General features: G+C 29.8%; 3 protein-coding genes across 3 annotated transcripts; 1 reads left to right on the plus strand and 2 right to left on the minus strand.

Annotated features, from left to right (window-relative positions):
- The first annotated feature begins 1,542 nt into the window (after positions 1–1,542).
- Positions 1,543–22,070, plus strand: LOC133335928 (V-type proton ATPase subunit e). The gene is made up of 2 exons (XM_061544220.1): positions 1,543–1,828; positions 22,059–22,070. Exon 1 carries the CDS (start codon positions 1,565–1,567, stop codon positions 1,820–1,822), a length of 258 nt encoding a protein of 85 aa, XP_061400204.1. The 5' UTR covers positions 1,543–1,564; the 3' UTR covers positions 1,823–1,828; positions 22,059–22,070.
- On the minus strand, positions 5,487–6,695 carry LOC133335934 (shematrin-like protein 2). The gene is made up of 3 exons (XM_061544227.1): positions 6,684–6,695; positions 6,245–6,599; positions 5,487–5,770 (listed from the first exon to the last, which is right to left on the minus strand). The coding sequence occupies exons 1-3, from the start codon at positions 6,693–6,695 to the stop codon at positions 5,487–5,489; spliced, it is 651 nt and encodes a 216-aa protein (XP_061400211.1).
- Positions 20,368–22,983, minus strand: LOC133335935 (DNA topoisomerase 3-beta-like; the record flags this gene model as incomplete). The annotated part of the gene is made up of 5 exons (XM_061544228.1): positions 20,368–20,671; positions 20,741–21,392; positions 21,452–22,046; positions 22,120–22,320; positions 22,478–22,983. Coding segments are annotated over 5 exons (2,256 nt in total), but the record flags the coding sequence as incomplete, so codon positions are not given.
- Between the last annotated feature and the right edge of the window lie 3 nt (positions 22,984–22,986).

A 22,986-nucleotide genomic window follows, 5' to 3' on the forward strand; every position in this document is an offset into this window, starting at 1 on the left:
ATAAATTTGCAATGCCCAAATTTACATCTTGAGAACAATGTGTAGATTCAGATTAGACCAACCTACATACAATTTTGTTTACGTTTTCATAACGGATGTCAATTCACAATAATGGATTTTGACAGCAACCTTGAGAGGCAACTGGTCTCCCTGGCTGACCTTATTTATAGGCCTTGGGCAATAAAATTCATTGATAACAATCATAAATCAGTGTGATTTACGATAAATCATCATAATTTGCCATCTTTTCCTTAGCATTTTTATTTTTTTTCATTAAAAAGTCATCCATGTAAACGTAGTATTATTCTTGCAGTTTCCACAAAATTATAGCAGCTTTCATCAAATTTAAAATCAGAATCTTCCTTTTTTGCGTATAAAAATTCATTGTAAAAATATTTTCTTTTTGTAAATAATTCTGCATCTGTGTGTATATATATATATATACAAGTATCAGCTAATTTTTAAAAATAATTTTTTTGTAAAAAAGTCTGCATCTGGGTGTGTGTATAAACAAGTATCAGCTGATTACAATTTAAAATTAGGTTCGTTTACTTTCCCAGTAACATTTAATCAGTAGAAATTTGCAGAGAGAAAATATCTATTGTTCGTTCTCAAAAGTGAAAATTGCAAAAAGTAAACGAGTAAAAAGTTTGTATCGACACAGCTGATAAAAACCACAAATAATTTGTGGCAAACAAAAACAGCAATTTAATTAGAAAAATAGATAACAAGAAAACTTGCGTTTTCTTCATCTACATTAATATTAAATGATACAAAATCAAAATAAAATTCACAAAACAATCAATTAGCTTGAGAACAATTTTGTTGTTTGTTTACAAAGCAGCTGATTAATATCATCAGCTGATGGTGCAAGAAAATTCTTATTGAGTAAATTATTCCTTATTTGCAAATACTACACAACTGTCAAATCTGTTCTCTCAATTCATTATCTTTTACTGGACTTTTGGGTAAACGAACAACATTTTGTTAAATTTTTACAAATTATTGAGTAAACAAACGAACCTTATAATTTAAAAAATTGTGTCAGTTTCTATGTTCGGAATACACACTAGTTTCTATGATTTTTTTAAAAGAAATAATTGGTCTGTTCCCGTGCTGCAAGAACCTACTTATTTTTACTATTTTTCTCAATATCATAAAGGAAAAATTGTTATCGCAGTAAAAAAATTACATACTTGCCGGTTCTGGTACAAACCACTTTTTATATTGTATAGTAATTATTTATATATATATATATATATATTCTATACATCATATACCTTTCATTTATATAAATATATACTTTAAAAGCAACGGAAATTATATTAAAATCAGTTTTCCTATTTCCACCAACTCACCAAGGTGGCAACATTACATGCTGTAACGTGCTATCAACCCACATTGAATGCTTAACCCACCGAAGAAGAAGACGTATATTTTCTGTGAGCTGTCATTGAGACATTGTTTCCTTGTACAGAAAAAAAGAAAATTTTTTCGTTTCGACGGATTTGCTGCTGCTATTAGCGAAAAAACACCTAAAAACTAATAAAAAAACTTCTACAAAATGGGAGCATCATTCTTTCCAATTTTATTCTTTACTGCCATTTGGGCTGGCGTTGGTATTGGCCTGCCAATGATGACACCAAAGGGGCCACATCAAAATCTTATACGCTGTACCCTGATGTTGACGGGTTGTTGTTGTTGGCTGTTTTGGCTGTGCTGTTACATGGCCCAGATGAATCCATTGATTGGTCCCAAACTAAATCAACATACCATATTTATGATTGCCCGGGAATGGGGTAATTCGTTGAAGGAGGGTTAAACAAATGTGTTGGAAAAAAATCCGAGAGCTAATCTGCAATTTATGTACAATTGATGATGGTAGTAAACAAAATTTACTCATTAGTTTAATTATGATTTGTCATTAGTCATTAATTTTAGTAAACTTTCCCCTACCCCTCAGCATAATTTTTTTTAAGTTTTATTTTTTGTATTGTCCATTTCAATTTTTCTAATTTTGTGTATATTTTCCAAACCTTATCATTCCGTGACTTGTAATCACCCTTTTGATTAGTTGAAAAAAATATTTCTTGTTTTGGAATGTATTGCTTGCCTGCTAATCGTAAACCCCCTACCCCATAATATCCACCCACATTTTATGTCATTTCCTATTATTTAGTTCAATTGTTAAATTAAATAATTATAACAAAAATAAAATAATAAAATAAAAATAAAAAAATAAGAAATCTCATCACAAAATATGTATGTATTAATTCCAATTTAATAATGTTTAATATGTTATTGGAAAATATATAAATAAAATAAATTATTAAAAATTATATTAACAAATTAATAAAATGTGTTTTCATTTTGAAGACTAGATTTATATAAAGGGAAGAAATTTCAGCATAAAATAAGTTTAAGGTCCAGTCTCGAATCGCTTTTGCTTTTCACAATGAAATTTTTGCGAGCTTACGAAGGGTTATTTATTTAAAAAATGTTGATCATGCATTTTCCATTATGAGTCCAAAGTGAAGAATACACGAAGACTCATTTTAAATCGGGGACCAACGAACATGAATACTACCCTATATTTAAGGCATTTTAATTATTGAAACAATAATGAACGTTACGTACTATAATGTTAAAGAAATATTTTAGTTAAACATTGAGGTTAAGTATAAATATTTTTTTACATTTTCAAAAGCGTTTGTTTTTATTTAAAAAAGGTCCATAGATTAATTTCGATATACATTGATTAATATCTTTATAAGTAAAAAATATAAAATTTATTTTCGTAAAAAAAAAATTAGTTAAAATTGAGGTTATGTTTAAATATAATATTTTTAAACAATTTCAACAAGGTTTATTTCTATTACGCACGACTACTCATTTTAAATAGCGGACCAAAGAACATGAATACTACGCTTTATTTAAGACAGTCTATTAATTATTGAAACAATAATGAACGTTAAGTATTAGAATGTTAAAAAAATAATTCAGTTAAAAATTGAGGTTATGTATAAATAATTTTAGATATTTTAAAACAGTTTATTAATTATTGAAACAATAACGAAATTTAAGTATTAGTGTGTTAAAAAAATTCAGTTAAGAATTGAGGTTAAGTATAAATATTTTCAAAAAGGTTCATTTTTAATAAATAATTTCGATATACATTGATAATTATATCTTTATATTTTAATAATATTGAATTTCTGTTAATTTGTAAAGAATTTTTTTTAAAAATTGAGGTTAAGTTGAAATTCTATTTTTTTATTATTTTCAAGAAGGTTTTATTTTTTATTAAAGAAAAAATCTATAGACAAGCGTAAATATTAAATATTTTATATGTATTAAATATATTATATATATTATTATAATATATTATATATATTATTATAATATATTATATATATTATTATAATATATTATATATATTATTATAATATATTATATATATATATATTAAAAAAATTAAATTTCTTTTGTTTTTAAAAGATTTTAGTTCAAAATTGAGGTTATGTTTAAATATTATATTTTTTAATTATTTCCAAGATGGTTGGTTTTTATTACAGAAAAAATCTATAGACAAACTTAGATTTACATTGATAAAGACCTTTATATATTAAAAATATGAAATTTCTTTCCTTTTTTAAAAAACTTTATATAAAAGTTGAGGTTATGTTTAAATATTTTTCAAATTGGTAAAAAAAGCTTTGTTTTTATTGAATATAAATCTATAGATAAACTTTGATTGACGTTAATTTCTATATTTATAGATAAACAAATTTGAAATTTCTTTTTTTTTTAAATAATTTTTTTTAAAAGGTTGAGGTTATGCTCTAACATTTTTTTTTAACTGTTTAAAAAAATTTTTCATCAAAGAAAAATCTATAGACTTATTTTGATTTACATTGATTTTTATCTAATTTTTTTGAAAGAAAATCGATTTTTAATTTATAAATATATTAAATAAAATAAAAATCGATTTGCTTAAAAAAATTAGTTAAACATTTAGGTTATGTTTAAATATATATATATATATATTTTTTTTTTTTTGTATTAAAAATTTCAATTTTTTTGTTTTTTAAAAGAACTTAATTTAAAATTGAGGTTTTGTTTACATATTGTATTTTTTTAATAGTTCCAAGAAGGTTTGTTTTTATTGAAGAAAAATCTATAATCGAAGTTTCATTTTTATTGATCAATATATTTATATTTGAAAAATTACAAATTTCTTTCCATTTAAAAAATGTAATAAAAAATTGAGGTTATGTTCAAATATTACATTTTTTAAATAATTTCCAAGAATGTTTGTTTATAATTGCATAATAATATATAGTTGAACATTGTTTAATATACGTTATATACAAAAAAATATGTATTTAATTTCAAAATTTTGAAATTTCTGTCAAAAATTGAGGTTAACTTTAAATACTTTTCTTCTTAAAAAAAAAAATAATATTAATAATAAAAATAATAATAAAAATGTTAAATGAATATAAAATTTAGATTAACACAATATATTTTTTTTTAATTTTTTTACAGATATAAAACAATAAAATATTTAATTAAACTAGGATTTTATTAATAGGAAAGTGTGATATGTTCCTGACGTTGGCTTGGTTAAAGTTTACCAAGTTTTTGGAAGAAAATATTTTGAAAAATTAAAAATTAATTAAGGATTTGAAAAGTGACAAAACTGGTAGCATTTTTTTTAATCGTTTGCTAATTTTCAACTAGATTGAGTAAATAATAATTAAAATGTTATAGAATAGATTATTTGCATTATTTTTTTTTTTTTTAATTTAGGTTATGTCCGAAAAATATTTTAATTTAAATAGAAAAAAATCGCACCGATTTGTTGAAATTAAAGCAAAAATTAAGATAGGTTGGGTATAAGCTGACCTTATATTAGAAAATTTTTAATCAGACTTTAATTTCGAACAGCAACGTTATGAATAAATAACGAAATGCTTTAGAACTTATAACATTTTTTCGTAATCCATAAAATAACCTTACTTTTTTTATTAATAAAAAATTCAAATTAATTTCCAATTTGAAATACTCAAATATTTTTTTAAATTGATTTAATTTTTTAATATAAATAATGAAATGGTTTAGAACTTGTAACATATTTTTTGTAATCTATATATAACTTAGCTTTGTTTTTAATAAAAAAAATCAAATTAATTTCCAATTTTAAATACTCAAATATTTTTTTAAATTGATTTAATTTTTTTTTAATATACAAACTATATATTTTTAGTAAAGAAATTTTCTGTGGAATTTTTTCTAAACTGTTCTTGTAACTCCAGTTCCCATAATTTATTAAAAATAAAAAATTTCACTCCTCTTTTTTGTTAAATATTCAAAATTAATTTATTTTTGCGTAGAAAAAATTTTAATATATTTTACAATTTGTTCTAAATTGTTTGTTTGTGGTTTGAACTGCACTAAGCAAATTACCACACATCGGAATTTGCTTAATAAACAGTACCGGTAATACCGGGACCATAGTTATAACCAGCACCAGCCACAGGGGGAACATAACCTGGTGTACCCAAAGCACCCAAACCACCACCAACAATGCTGCTGCCATAACCGCCAGAATAGTAGCTGGAGGGGTAGCTGTTATAACCATAAGTACCACGACCATAAGGATAGGCACCACCGGCACGATAGCTGTTGTAGTAGGCACTGCCATAGGGATATGTGGCACCGGGATAATAGCCAGCGCCAGTATAGCCAGGATAACCGGCATAGCCTTCTGAAAAAAATACAAAATGGAGAGAAATTATATATATGTAATTATTTTATGAATAATTGTATGGGTGAAATGCTAGAAAATAGTTTGAAATATTGATTTTAGAATTTAAATATAACCTTAAAATTATTGTAATTTTAAAAATTTTTGTGATTTTATAAGTATTTTCATTGCAATAAAAAATATATATGAAATAATAAATAAAAATAAATTTAATAATTATTAAAATGCAATAGGATTGAAATTTTTTTAATTTCTTTTAAATTTTGAGGTTATGTGTTCGAAACAAGTAATAATTGAATTGAGAAAACCCCTTAGATTTGTAGAAATTTCAATAGGATCGATATTATAGGATTTTTAGAGATATAATAATTCAAAATTCTATTGTAATTTCAATATATTGTAAAAAAAAATTGCAACATTTTTATTTTTTTTTTTAGTTTGGAAAGTAGGGAACCTTTAATATATGTTACTCACCCAAACCCAATCGGGAATTGTAGCCACCATAACCGGCATAACCAGCACCATAGCCACCATATCCAGCACCATAACCAGCCGCTCCCAAGGCTCCCGTATAGGCACCAACACCACCAAGGGCACCGGTACCATATCCCAATGTTGTCGTATCTAAGGCATTATAACCACCATAACCTCCAAGACCGCTATAGCCACCCACATAACGTTTGCCTTGATGTTTTTCCGAATAAGGATTCAAGCTGCTAGCCGAGGCGGTTAGTTGATCTTGTGATGAATTTTCCGAGGCGGCAGCCACTTGATCATTATCTGCTCTTACGGCAAGGGCAAGGGAACAGGCAATGACGACACAAATGATCTGAAAGTTTGACACACAAAAAATAACACTTTAGCATTTTGGAATATCCTTTTGGGAGGAGTCAGGAGTTTTAAAGAAACTTACAAAACACTTCATGTTGGATTAAAATTGAGGATTGGTAACTGTTCGATAATCCGTTGTCTATATCAGCTATTACCACTAAAACTACTAAGCAGCTACTAATGCCTAACTCTGGAGAGTTTTTAGCTTTTATAGCTTGGCCAATTTTTCCAAAAACCATCACAACTCAATACTCTAAGTGTTTTGAGTATCTATCTCTGTTCGGTGCGAAGTTAACACACAACCAAGAATCATTGTTCGATGAGAAGTAACAACAACAGCAGTAGCTCGGCTTAGCTGGGGATCGTTGCAAACTTGTTAAGGGCTGGACAGACATCATCGTCATGACAGACAATGACCATTCAGTGGCAGTAGTTAACCACCTCCTCTAGCTGATGTAGAATCTTTTTTTTTTTGGTGAGTACAGCAAATAAACAAACAATGTATGTATGTCTGACGATAAACACAACGCTTACAATTCACTGCAACAGGTGAGAGCACCCGGCAAGCTGGCTTGCTTGGCTGCCCGGCTAGCCGCTTTTCGTTTTCTGATCGTCATTTTCGAAAATTATGAATCAACCTCATTTTTTTACGGGCAATAATTTTGAATTTGTATTTGATTTGTTATTTGTTATGCTCCTAATGTTACACTATTGATATATCTGTTTAGATTATAGGGAGTGGTTGAATTATCATAAATTAGATGTATGTCTACTAATAGAATTGTAATTGAAATATTGTAATTAATCTGGTGGGAATGTTCGATTTTTTTAATTGATTTCTTATTTGAAAATGCCAATATGTTAAATAAAAATAATAAAATAATGAAAACATTGCAAATATTTATTACAAAATAAGTTGGATTATTTTTGAAAATTGTATGTCCAAATTTTGGTATAAAAATCCCGTCTCAATTTCGATATTAATAAATTTTAAAACGATTTTTCTCAAGGAAGATAAGATATCAACTTCTTCCCCACTTAGTAATAGATTCGTTCGGTTACTCAATAATTTATACAAATTATTACAAAATGTTGTTCGTTTACCCAAAAGTCCGAAATCGTTTACAAGAACAAGAATTTTCTTGTACAATCAGCTGATGATATTAGTCAGCTGTTTTGTTATGTTTATAAATTGAGTTATTGTTGAAAATTGTAGTTCCAGATTTTGCTAAATAAATTTTAAATCGTATTTTCACAAAGAAATCATTAGTTGTTCCTTGATATATTCCCATTTCTTACAATTTTTTGAGAAACATTTTTAATAAGATATCAAAATCTTCCCCACTTATTAATAGGTTCGTTCGGTTACTCAATAATTTGTACAAATTATTGCAAAATGTTGTTCGTTTACCAAAAGACCAGTAAAAGAGATTGAATTGAGATAACAGGTTTGACAGTTGTGTTACTGAGTATTTGCAAATTCTTACAAGGAAAAAGTTACCCAGTAAGAATTTTCTTCTGCCATCAGCTGATGATATAAATCAGCTGTTTTGTTAATAAACAAAAAAAATTCTGAAGCAAATTGATTGTTTTGTGAATTTTATTTAGAGAGCAGGTTTGACAGTCGTGTTAATGAGTACAAGATCTATTAATAAAGTCACCCAGCTAGCGAAAGTCAGCTATTTTTTCTCAGGTTAATGTCAACAATTTGGCCTTTGTTTACGATTTCATAAGGTGTGCCTGGTTACTTTTCCGGTAACATTTATTCAGTAGAGAGAGAGTGAGTTCAGTAGTTCAGAGAGTAAGCCGTTTTTACTCTCTTTTGCGATAATACTGAGAAAAGTAAACAGACAACATTTAGCAAGATTTAGCAAACAAACAGCTGATTCAAGAAAACATTTGATTTGCGCCAAATTAAACAACAAACAAAGGACGAACACAATTGGTTTGTTCCAATACTTTTTTAATAGTAAATCTAGTAAAAGGGAAACATATCAAAATTGCTCTCAGAGTACAAAATAATTTGAAAAGTTCGGGAACGCAAATCTAGTAAATATACCAAAATTAGATGACAATACTTCAAAATCAACATAACATCCAATCAGAAGTAGACATTCCTGTTTACAATTTGTACTCGACCAAATTTCTCGAGTAAAGAGTTTTTAAAGAGAACGCCATTTTATTTTGTGCTCTCTTAAATTTGAGTCAATGTTTTACTAGTTTTGTTGGTTGAGGAATGGTTTTCGAGTAAAAAGTTGGAAAACATGTAAAATGAGTAGATTCTTTTAGGTTCTGGAACGGAACTAAAATTTAATGGTATAAGTTTTTCATATTATTTAAAATTGATAGATGAGTTCCAAATTAAAAAGGGTTGCCATCATCAACTTCTCAACTGAGACCACCTTCTGTAATTATGCCATGAGTTCCACATAAAAGATCCTTATACATTTTCGAACGATTTCATGTAAATAAATGTCGTCTAAAAGTCCAGAGTTTTTCCTGTATTTATATTTATTTTATATCTGACAGAACAAGCCACTACATACAGAGTTGATTTTTGTCATTCACATATAACGAAACACCCTTTTTTTGTCTCGATCATGTCACAATAAATAGGTAGTCCATTTAGAGCAGCTGATGTCTCGATTAACTGTCAAAGTCCGTAATTTCTACGTGCATTCGATGTGCAATGTTGCCAACCATGTGAAATATTATAAGGAAAATTTTGACAGATGGTCGAGGCATAAACAAAGGTTTTTGTTTTGATACATCACCATATTATTGCATCATGGTCTCGACCATCTGTCAAATTTTCCCTTTTAAATGTTTTCTTTTTAATTTTGCAGAATATTTGTCTCCATTCAACTCACTCTCCCAAAATTGGCATTTGGTAATGCGATATGTCAGCCTCTGTCCCAACTTATTTATATATATATATATATATATATATGTTAACTTCAAAATAAAATTCCATGCCAATTTAAAATTGAAACATTTAACAAAAAAATTAATCTGATTAGATTTGTTTATTTGCAAAGGCATTTAAATTAAATTGCTACATTAATGGTAGCCCACAATAAAAGGAAAACAAAACAACAAAGAAAATGTGGTGCATGTACGACAATACCCCATAATTAAGGCATGCAATTAAAATGATTCAATATTGCTGTTGTGCTCTTGAATATAAAATGTCTCATTGATTGCCTCGGGTGAATAACTGAATTCTTAGTTTTTTCTGAGTCAAATTTCTTAATAGAATACATCGTACAATTATAAAAGGTAATAGCAAGTCCCAGCTGATTTGATTCCAACGTAATACTAGTGTCAATATGAATTTGACAAATTATGTTTTAAAAATCACCCAACAGGAAAATTGGGAACGCATACAATTTGAAATTGTTCTTTATTAAATATGCTCCGTATTCAATTTACTCAATCTGCCTGCTGGGAAAGTTTGAGGAAGCAAATCTTTCTTCGTGGAATAACTCACAATTCCGAGCATTTTCATATGTGTTACACATATAAGTGACAATGGCTCAATTATAGGAAAGATGTGGAAGCGATAGAAATATAAATTTGATAGATTTTCATTCATGTTTTTCAAAATTTATTTTGATGATTCGAAAATATTTAATTTTCAAAATAAATATAATTTATTTGTTTGTTTATGTTTTTCTGTCAAATGGCGTTGACAGTAGTATAACTTACAAAAACAAATTTCTATATTGTTGTTGCATCGTTTGTTGTACAACAACAATTGCTGTTACCTTCTATTATTATACCATGAATAGAATAAAAAAAAATAAATTAATTTATTCTATATTAAAAATAAAAATAGACAAATAATATTCAGTTTATTTATATTAAACGTTAGAAATAACAGCTGTTCTAACGATTAATAGACCTTGCAACGTCTACATTTTTGGCATCAGCTGATTTTCGTTTCCTGGTTCACCTTATTAATGGATCTTAATTCTTTCAAAAATTTGTTCATAAAATAATAAATTTGTAATAAAAAATTCCTTATCAGAATCGCTTCTGATCCTTATTAAGCATATGTTTATATCATTGCAAGACTTTATTATAATTATTATATTATAATTATTCCCTTCCCCATAATTCATCTCAATAATATTGAAATTTGTTCGATTAGTCAAGAAATTCGTAAAAATATTATTGGATGTTGTTCGTTTACGCAAAAGCAAAGGAAAGTGAGAGGGAGAGATGTGAGATTTGTTTTTCGGAGTAATTACAAAATGTTATAAAGAATATTTACTCAATAAAGGTTTTCTTGTGCCAGCTGTTTTATATAAAGATCAATAATAGCTACGTTCAGTTACACAATCATTTGTACAAATGTGTAAAGTTTCAAATCCTTAAAAGGAAAATCATCCGGCAAATAAAAATTGAATATGAGAGAACAGATTGGACAGTTATTTTTCTGAGTATTTACAAATTTTTATAAAGAATACACAATAAAGGTTTTCTAGTATCATCAGCTGTTTTATATAAACATTAATAATAGTTATGCTCGTTTACACAATAATTTATACAAATCTCTATGTTGTCCAGTAAAAAACATTACCAGGAAAATCATGGAATAATTTTGGTAGGTAGTCTCATTTGAGAAATTAATAATGGTAACAATGGTACAATTATACAAGGTAGGAAATCTGAATGGATTGTCAAGTTTTTTTTTGGCAAAATTGAATTGGGAATATGGTTTAGATATTGATTCATTCACAAATCATAAATTTGTTATGGTAACAATTTTTAATTTCTAACTTATATATCAATTTCAAATAAAATGTAAAATTCCACTAAAACAGCTGATTAAATATCAGCTGATGGTACTAGAAAATCTGTACTGAGAAAGGTCTATTAATAAGGTCATTCAGGGAGACCAGCTGCATACCAGCTTGTAACTCATATATCAATTTCAAATAAAATGTAAAATAAATTCCAATAAATGGCAAATTTTTAACAAATTAAATAAAATAAATTTTCTAAAGCTAAACATTGCTTTCAAGATTTAACCATGGTAGTTACTTCTTATATTTATAAGTTTTGGAGGCAGGGAACTTTAAAATATTAATAAATATAGATAATTTTTTGAGTTTTTGTCGCTGGACACATGCTATCTGTACAATTCGAAGGAAGTTATTTTCATTAAATTTTGAAAGCTCAATGTTATTAAAAGTAGATTTTTAAACATTTGAAAACATATGATTGTATGATACTACCTTGTATAATTATACCATGAAGAAAAATGGTATCTGTAAAGATTCTCTAAAACCATCAGCTGATAGTTAATCAACTATTTTATGGCCAGATTTTCAGAAATGTAAAAAAACGAGAGGGAGCATTTAAAAAAAGATCTATTAATAAGGTCACCCAGCTAGCGAAAATCAGCTGTTTATTTTTTCCCAAGTCTAATGTCAAAAATTTGCATTTTGTTTACGTTTTCATAATGGAAGTCAATTCACAATAATAGATTTTGATAGCAAATTTGAGAGCCAGCTGATATGCAGCTGGTCTCCCTCATTGTCCTTATTATTGGGGCTTGTTTATGGAAGACAATTTACAATAATTGATTTTGACAGCCAACTTGAGAAACAGGTGATATCCCTGGTAGGTCTTGGAACACTATTTTAAAAGATGTTACAGAGTACTTATTTACTGGAAAAATATCAAACAAACTTACCACTTGATTTTTTTTAATAAAAACCCCAAACTCCCTTAATCACCTCTTATTAATTAAAGATTTTAGTTTCAAATTATTAAGTTATCAATCATATGTAACATCGGCTTATTTGACATTTTCTGACCTTAACAAAAGTTCCCATCTATTCCCTGATATTTTGTCTCAAACTACCAAATGAAAACCATTCAATATTTTTTTGTTTACTTTCCAAATAAGATTTTCACCCCAAAAATAATTAACACCTTATTAAATTAACAACAACAACCAATAAAAGAGTAATTGACTAAACGGTTAGTATCATTATCCGATGACCCAAAAACAAATATCTCTGCTTGCCAAATATTTGTTTAAAACCATCAAGACATTTGTTGCTGTTGTTGTTAATTGTTTATTTTTCCTACTGGTATCTATTTTTGGTACAAACGATTTTATTGTATGACAATTATGCGAAACAAATTGTTTTGTTGCTATTTTTTGAAATAGTAGTTTCAGTGTTTTGTTTTTAGTTATTTATTTATTTTGGTTTTTTGAATGAGAGTTCAAGCAACGCCTAAAACATGTTAAGATTTCACATTGTAATCTGTGGCAATAAGTTAAGGGCATCGGCTAACCATCAAAAAAACTTGGCCAAAAAAACAAAAAAGTAAATACAAAAATAAAGAAGCCAACATTGTTTTAGAACCCCAAAAACAAAAAATGTGAACAGCCAACACATTTGTTGAAAAAAATAAACAATTGATGTGAAAATTTATTGGTTATAGGTTAATAATGAATGACGAGGGTGGTTGCAAATGGAGTGGGAAAATGTGAAGAAATATTTTCTAAAGAAACAATTTTAAAAAAGAATATTCAAATGAGTTCGGATCAATGGTATAATTATTATCAGCTGATTACAATTTTTTTCTCAAAGTGGCAAGAAGTCCATTTTGCGCAGCTGATGTCTCGATTTACTGTCAAAGTGCGTAATTTTCCCTTGAATTCGGTGTGCAATGTGGACAACAACGTGAAATATTATAAGGAAAAAATTTGACAGATGGCCGAGACAAAAACAAAGATTTTTTTTGTGATACTTCATCACAACAAAAATCTTGGCATATAATATATCATGGCACAATAAATAGGTAGTCCATTTAGCGCAGCGGACGATTCAATTAACTACCAACTTGTGTGGTTTCAAGGCCGATAAATAAATAAACAAAAGTCAAAATTTTGACTTGAGAAAACCCAGCTGACTTTCGCTAGCTGCGTGACCTTATTAATAGATCATTTGTAGTTTCTACTTAAATTCGATGTGCAATATTGCCAAACATTTCTCGTTTTATAAATGTCTTGAAAATATCAAATCAACACAACTACTTTTGGAAATGTTTTTGTTATATCTGACAGAAGAAGCCACTATTTACAGAGTTGATTTTATGTTGTTCACCTCAAGTTGTGCTATCTTTTATTATTGTACGTTTACATTGTACTGGAATTTCTTAACCCATTGGGTTTCAATTGTCTATTCCATTGTATTATAAAGTAGGTTAACCCGTTAAAAAGTTCTAATGTACATGTACTTTTTTTTGTACCATGAAATGGTATTTAATTCATTAGTGCATAATTATACAAGGTAGTCTCATACAGTCATATGTTTCCCATTTTTTTCATAAATTTGCTTTTACAGCATTCAGCTATCAAAATTTACATGAAAATATCTTACTTATATATCATGTGTTACGATAGCATGTGTTCCGTGGCAAAAATTGCTAAAACAGTTATATTTTATAGTACCCTGCCTCTAAAACTTATAAATATAAGTTGCAACAATTATGGTTAAATCTTGAGAGTAATGTTCAGCTTTAGAAAATATATTTTGTTTAATTTATTGAAAAACATGCCAATCGACATACATACAATTTTATGGAAAGGTTTGCCATTATTAGTTTCTCAAATGATTACAAAAACATTTACATTGTTGTAATTTTTCTTTTAATTTTCTAATTGCAAACTAATATTTTTGGCGCAAATTGTAAATTATCAGCTGATCGACCTTTTAATCATGATTTAATATATGTGTAAACAATTAGGGTGCATTTCTGGATTTCGTTAATCGAGTCGATATAAAATCGTATATGTAAATGTATTTTAAGGTGACGTATATGCCATAGAATTGATATTTTAGATCGAATGGATTTATTTTTGAAATTGTTACTAGTTTGTCGTTCCTGGGAATATTTTTTGTGTATTTTTGTACTCTCATTATGATTTTGAAATTTCACTCTTATACTAGTTTCATTATTAAAAAGAACTACGGGAATAAAACAATTTATTTGTATATCCCCAATAACCCAAAATTTTATACGATTGCCTCTTCAAATGTGCAAAAAAATGTTTACACATCTTTTTTAACTATTAAACTTCCACCACCCCCATTTTAACAAATTGAGGTTATGTGAACCAAGTGCGGTCATTGAATCAGGTAATATTTTAAACATAGGAAAATGGCAATAAAACGAATAGAAACAAAACAAATATTGAGTCATCGGAACATTTGGCATAAAATGTTTGCGTTTAAATAAATTTAAATTTCGGGTGAACAATGCATATTTTTATTAGTTAATTAACAAATATGTGAAATGTGGGTTTCAACGGGTATTTACAATTGAAGGTATTATGAAGATACAGTATTTTTCGGTTAATTGATTCTACGGTTAATTGATTTCCACGCTTAATTGAACCACATGATTGGGCAAGAAATATTGCATAGGAAAATACATGTACATTTTCTCGGATAATTAAACCCTGTTAATTGATTTTCCCGCTTAATTGGTTCAAAATTCTTGTCATCAAACATAAATTTACTTTTCACTCACCGGTTAATTGCAAAATAATAATTGAAAAATAAATTTTTTGCATACATATTTGACATAATCTCTGAAAAATACTAGGTGGCATCTCTACTAATTCAAAACATATGTTTATTGCTAAGGAAAAACTACGAGAAAGCGTAATTTGTAGTAGTTCCAATTATACGTGTTTACTGTAATTGAACAAACTATTCAATTAAGCGGGTTCGGATAATTGGTTCCTCGGTTAATTGAACAAAAAATTGTGCAAATTTTGATGTGCAATTAACCGAAAAATACTGTATTAGGAATTACTCCGCAATAACATTGTGATTTGAAAAAAAAAAATTCTGCAGGAAAGCTAGTTTAAGCGTAGGCAAAGTCATTCAGGAAGGTCAGCTGCCTATCAGCTGTTTCTCACGTTTACCGTTAAAATTCATTATTAGGTTCCAAGATCTATAAATAAGGTCGTTCAAGGAGACCAGCTGTATATCAGCCGTCTCTCAAGTTTGCTGTCAAAATCCATTATTGTGAATAGGCTTCCATTATGAAACCGTAAACAAAGGCCAACTTTTTGACATTAGAGAAAAAAAAAACAGCTGACTTTTGATAGCTGGGTGACCTTATTAATAGATTTTGTTATGTTCGCTCGATTACTTTCCCAGTAACATATCCTCAGTAAGAATTTATAGAGAGTAGTTCTCAAAATTCATAAAACAAATCAATTTGCTTGAGAACAATTTTTTTAGTTTTTTTACAAAACATAATAAAACAGCTGATTAAATATCAGCTGAAGGCACAAGAAAATTCTTACTGAGTAAATTTTGCTTGTAGGAATTTGAAAATACTCAGTAGCTCTCTCTCTCAATTCACTTTCTTTTATAGGACTTTTCGATAAATGAACAACATTTATATAAGTTCTTCATTGCTATTTATTTAAAATCAACGGGTTTGTCCTAGCAATATATGTCAAATAAATTACATTTTCAAAGAATACGTTCATGACATAATTACAGAAGGTAGACTCATTTGAGCATTTTATGATGGCAACCTTTTTAACTTGGAACTCATCTATCAATTTTAAATAATAAATAAATTTCATAAAATAATAATAAATTTCATAAAATTTTATGTATGTCGGTTGGCATATTTTCAAAAAATTAAACAAAATATATTTTCTATGGCTGAAGATTTAACCATGGTCGTTACATCTTATATCTATAAGTTTTAGAGGCAGGGAACTTTAAAAAATTTATAAATATAATTTGGCATGATATGCGTACATTTCGAAGGAAGATATTTTCATTTAAAATTTGAAAGCTGAATACTGTCAAAGGCAAATTTATGAAAAAATTGGAAACATATGACTGCATGAGACTACCTTGTATAATTATGCCATGACCAGATGCTTAAAAATTAAAAAAATAAATTAAACGAACACACCTTCTTACAAGGCAAATATGCTCTGTAATAATTGTCTATTACCATCAGCTGATTTTTAATCTGCTATTGAGATTCCACATTTGTCATCACTCCAGAAGTTATCCCACATCTGTATGGTGTTTAAAGCACACAGGTGTAGTGGTCAACTTCCAATATTTGTTTATTATTTTTTTTTGTACAAAACTCCTACAATTTTTTTTACACAAAACAAATTTATGAGTTTTAAACGGAAACACAATCACAATGATGGCGGCGGCGGCGGCGATGATGATGACAATTTAAACATCGTTATTGTCATCTTGCCGAATGACGTTACCGATGATTTCAATCGGTACTTAATTATGTTATAAACATAAATATTACACACGGTGCAACAAAAAAACACAATGGAAACATTTAGCGAGACAAGAGTAATAACAAATAACAACAACAAAAATACAAAATGTTTTTTATTTTAAAAATCACAATCACATATGTCACATTAACAGCCACACAAGTGCTGCAGTTTAGGTTGTAAGCATGTGCGCCGGACAATGTTCGGACATGTCGGAATTAAATAACATAAATAAATAAATACAAATCTTTTGATGTTGAGTCTGAGATTAAGAGATTTGCAAAACGATTTTTGTTTGTTTGGTTTTGTTGTAATTTATTATTATTTTCAAATCATTTACATAGAAAATGAGATCGTTTAATTTTTGAATGAAAGGAATTATTGAATTTTATTTTAGAAACTGCCAATATGACTCAATTTTAATATGTATTGGCGTTAAAATGTGATTGAAATATCCAAGAGTTATGGTTTTTAACTTTTTTGGATTGGCGGTTAATTTCAAACGTTTACATTGGACAATGTGCATTTTGAGATTGAATAAAAATGAAATCACTTGATTTTTGGTAGATGGGGAAGCATTTTTTTTATCCGAATCATAGATAGAACGAAGACCTAATAATAAGGTCATTGAGGAAGGCCAGCTGGATATGAACTGTCTCTCAAATTTGTCAAATAAATTTCATTTTCCAATGAATATGTTCTATCCAAGATCTATTAATAAGGTCACCCAGCTAGAGAAAGTCAGCTGCTAAACAAAATCCAAATTTTTGACAATATACTTGAGAAATAACAGCTGATTTTCGTTAACCTGGTTGACCTTATTAATAGATCTTGGATAGAATATATTCTTTGGAAAATGAAATTTATATGTCAATATTACAAGGAGATTTCAGGCAAAATGTATTATTTCGTTATATAACAGGTTTCAAATTTTACTTTTCAACCAGTTAAGTCATGGGATAATTACAGAAGGTAGCCTCATTTGAGAAATTTATGATGGCAACCCTTTTTAATTTGGAACTCATCTATCATTTTTAAATAATATTGTCAATAGAATACATTAGAAGAACATTTGTATATTAAACGGCATTATGAGGATTTGTTTGACATATATACAATGGAATTGACTATTATAACCCACTGGGTTAATGAAATCCGGTATAATGTAAACGTACTATTAAGTGGATTATTTTCAATTTCTATTTCTATATCATAATTTATTCATTGCTATTTATTAAAAACTCAACTGCATGACATAAATATACAAGGTAGACTCATGCAGTCACTTGTTTCCATTTTGTTTCATAAATTTGCCAATGACAGCATTCAACTTTCAAAATTTAAATTTAAATAACCTCCTTCGAAATCTACGCATGTCATGTGTTCAGTGGCAAAATTGCTAAATCATTTATATTTATAAATATTTAGAAGTTCCCTTCCTCTAAAACATATAAATATAAGTTGTAACAACCATGGTTAAATCTTGAGAGCAATGTTCAGTTTTAGAAAATATATTTTATATTATATTATTGAAAATATGCCAATCGACATAAATAAAATTTTATGGAATTTATTTGTCATTTTATTTGAAATTGATGTGTGAGATCCAAATTAAAATGGGGTTCCCTTATCAAATTCTCAAATGAGACTACCTTGAATAATTATGCCACGATTCGACGAATACGCTTTGGAATTGACATTTGAGATCGAGTGGATTTCGTAAATCTAAACGTACTTTAAGCATCCAAGGCATATCAATAAGGTGACCTTATTAATATATCTTGAAAGACACCATTAGCGAAAATCAGCTATTAATTCTCATGTCTAATGTCAATAAGGGGACTATGTTTACGTTTTCATAATGGAAGTCAATTCACAATAATGGATTTTAACAGCAAACTTGAGAGGCAGCTGATATCCAGCTGATCTCCCTGAATCTTTTTTATAGGTCTTGCCATGATGCAATAATAAGGTGATGTATCAAAACAAAATCATTTGTTTTTGTCTCGATTATCTGACAAAATTTTCCATATAATATTTAACATGGTTGGCAACATTGCACATCGAATACAAGTAGAAATCAAGACATCAGCTGCGCTAAATGGACTACCTATTTATTGTACCATGGGCCTTGCCATGATGTCTTTGCTTCAGTTTACTCAAAAATGTCCTGTGTAAACACCGTGTTATTTAAGCTATTATAATAGGTTTGTACGACTACTGTTATCACTTTTTAAACAATTGAAATAATTTCATTTGCAAATTTGTTGCAATTTCCAAATAAAATCTGACATTGACCAAAGTGAAGGCCATATATGTACTATGTGAATATGTGGTCTGCGTGGAAAATGTTTCTATTGTTTTGGGGAAAAAAAAAACATACATACATCATGGTTAGAAATTGTGGGAATGTCTCAAAGCTTTGTTCTTTGTTCGGCGTTATTGTTTCCATGTCGTCGTTGTCGTTGAAGAAATGTGGCGTCGGAGATATTTGATTATTTGAAGGTTATGTTTACAGGGTAATGACATTGTCTATAAAAGCGTTATTGGACACTGGAAGTAACTGCGTATTCAGCAGCTGAAAATGTTCTTGATCTTTTGGAGACAGATCGTTGTTCGAATGATCCAATACAATCTGTCGTTTAGACTTAACACCTATTAAACGAATCGAGGAAACCTACAGGTCTAATTTAAAAAAAAAAAATGGAAACCCTCGAAAACCCCAAGCCCTATAAATAAGGTCGTCCCGGGAGACCAGCTGGATATCAGCTGTCTCTTAAGTTTGCTGTCAAAATCCGTTATTGTGAATTGACTACTATTATGAAAACGTAAACAAAAACATTAGACTTAAGAAAAAGCAGCTGACTTTCGCTAGCTGAGTGTCCTTATTAATAGATCTATCAATAGGGTCATCCAGGTTGCGAAAGTCAGCTGTTTTTTCTCAAACCTGACCTCTAATGGCAAGAATTATTGACCTTCTATGGAAAGTTTTTTGGACTCCTATAAAAAATAGGAGTCATTCTATTAGATGTCTTGGTCTTCTGTTTAATTAACATAATTTTTTTTTAAGAGTTATCTTATAAATATATCCCGATGTAGTGTAATTATAAAAAAAACTCCTCTTTTTTCTATAGGGTTTTGTATATCAATATTATTTATATATTTTCTTCTTTTACTTATGTATTTTTTTATGTCTTATATAAAAAAATTGAGAGACTACTACGATAATAAATAGAGATGTAGGATACGAAGGTAGGGGGAAGAAATGCATTGACACATGATACATAAGTGTATATAAATAGGGGCGTATTTTGTGATTTACAAAAAATTTGTAATTGTAATACAAACTATTGATTTCTTAAATACACACACAGACTTAATGACAAAACCTATTTTTTTAAGAAAGACCTAAACAATACACCCTAGCAATATTTATTTTATTTTTTTAATTTTGTCTTCTCACACAAAATATGCATCTAAATGGGCCATTTTATCTTTGGGTTGTCTTGAACCGCCACGGCCACCTCTGCCGCTGCCACCACGACCAGGTTTGCCGCCTCTGCCACCGCGTGCACCACCACGGCCGCTGCGTATATTCACAGGGCGAGACGCAACGGCACGATGTTTCTCAACCAAATTGGCAAAATCTGCAGAACAGAAAATGCAACCGGATTTTTCCTCAGAGCCATCTTTAAATTTGGTTTTATCGGATTTATAGACCACATTGACCGTTTGGGCGCCACACTCCTCACATTTGTCATCTGAGGGGAAAGGAAAAACAAATCGAGGTTTTTAAAGGTTTTACAGAAATTTAAAAGCGAAATACTTACCCTCCACCGTGATCTTGGTGGCCCCCTTAAAGCAATTAATGATGACATCACACTTATTGCAACCAACCTTCCAACTGGGCGCCAACGTACAATCCAACACCAAAACACCATGTTCACATTCCACACAACCCGATATGCCTAAATTATTTTGTGAATGCGGGCAGGTGGGATGTGTACACGAATTACAGCCGGCATTTTTGGGCATATCCCTGAATGGCGGATGATTGTAACAGTAGGGACAAAAGGGATATGAACGCCCCTTTGCCCCCGTGGTAAATGCCAACAGTTCGAAATCGTCCAACGGACATTTGAATTCACGATAAACTTTGACATTACCACCATTTGGCAGGGAATAGGTTTCATCACATTGGGAACAATGAAGGCGGGCTGGTTTCGATTGTATATATTTCATATAACGGCGACATTTGCCACAGCGTGAATGGGATTTACCCGATTCGGCCAGCGGAGAAAATGACACCTCAAACAGGCTATCCATATTGGAGATGTTTTTAACAAAATATAAAAATTTCAAACGAAATATTTCGATGGCATGTTTCAGAACGGCATGATAATCGGCAGAGCCTTTGGAAATTAGATTTAACATTTTCTCCACCTCCGAACGCATTGTGGGTAAGACCAATTCGGGATCGATCTGTAAGATAAAAACAAAGTTAAAAGTTATAAATTTAAAAAAAATTGTGCATTCCCTACCTTTTGATAACCATGCACCAGCACAATGCCCAATGTGGTGGGTATTAATTTACGACCACTTTCAATGGTCACATAATTACGCTGACATATATTATTAATGTGTACGGGTATTGAGGCATCAGTACCTATGCCATGTTGTTCCATCAACGTAATCAATTCCGCCTCGGTCAAATAGTCGGGTGGGCTGGTTTGACTTTCAGCCAGACGTACATCATTTATTGCCACTTTCTCGCCTTGGGTAAATTGTGGTACTGCCTCATCTCGCCCAAAGGCCAACCATGTCATAACCTTTGTAAATCCTGGATCAACCAACACATTTGCCGTACATGTAAATGTCTCAGTGGCAACTTTCAGTTTTACTGTTGTGGCACGATATTTCAAATCTTTCGAAATGGTTCCCAAGAAGTGACGACAAATAAAATCGTAGACACGCCAGGTGTCACGATCGAAATCATTGCGAGTGGCCAATTTCATAGGGGTAATTGGAGGATGGTCACCACAATCTTTACCTTTGCGGGGTGCATTAAAATCAGCCAATATGGAATGAGCCTCAGAGCCAAATTCCGAAGAGGGTTTCAATATATGAAGAACGGCACTGTGTGGGAAGGAAGGCAGAAATTTTATTTTTTAGAAAAATTTTGTATATCTTTATTTTAAAAATAACTTACTTTAAATCGAAATTAGCTGGATATTGATTGGTCTCGGTACGTGGATAACTGATGTAACCCTGTGTGTACAGACGCTCAGCAATTTGCATGGCCTGAAAGGGGCCAATACCCAAACCGGAACTACAAATTCTCATTAATTCAACGGTATTTAAGGCCTGGGGTCGTACACGGGTTTGCTCTTTCGAGAATACACTTTCAATTCTACAAAAAAAAATTAAATTAAAAAATGTTAAAAAAAGTAAAATAAAAAAAATAAATTAAAAATGTTTTCCAAATTGATTATCGAAAAAAAACACTTAAAAATTTCTTAAAATTTTATGGAATATTATCAAATTCCCCCGTCCTCCTTTCTACTTACATTCCCTCCTTTTGATTCTTGACCAAATTCAGCAGCATTGTTGCAATATCCTTTTTAAAAACTCTACCACGATTCCATTCAAACGAAAACTCCGGCTGACCCGCTGTCAACTGTAGATACCAAAAACTTTCGGGTTTAAATGTTTGTATATCATCATGACGTTTGACACAAAAACCCAATGTGGGTGTTTGACATGGACCATAGGAGATTAACGATGAATCCAAATCACCATAACGTCCTTGAAAGAATCTCGTTTGAAACCTGGTAAAGGCACAACCAATACGTAAATCCAACTCCTGACGGGCATCAACCGATTTGGCTTCATTTTCATTCGGGTAACCCAAGGAGTTCATTGCCCCCTTGATGTCTTTCTCCGTAATGGCCGAAAAATGGGCACGATATGTAACGTTGCGGCTATAGACATTGTTTATGACACGGGATACACACTCCATTACTTCGTAGCAAATATTTTCACCTTCTTTATCGCAATCAAGCCATAGCACCAAATA

Source organism: Musca vetustissima, unplaced genomic scaffold (genome assembly GCF_032173495.1).
Source record: "Musca vetustissima isolate MV318-11 ecotype Yass unplaced genomic scaffold, APGP_CSIRO_Mvet_v1 utg61837, whole genome shotgun sequence".
Taxonomy (NCBI): domain Eukaryota; kingdom Metazoa; phylum Arthropoda; class Insecta; order Diptera; family Muscidae; genus Musca; species Musca vetustissima.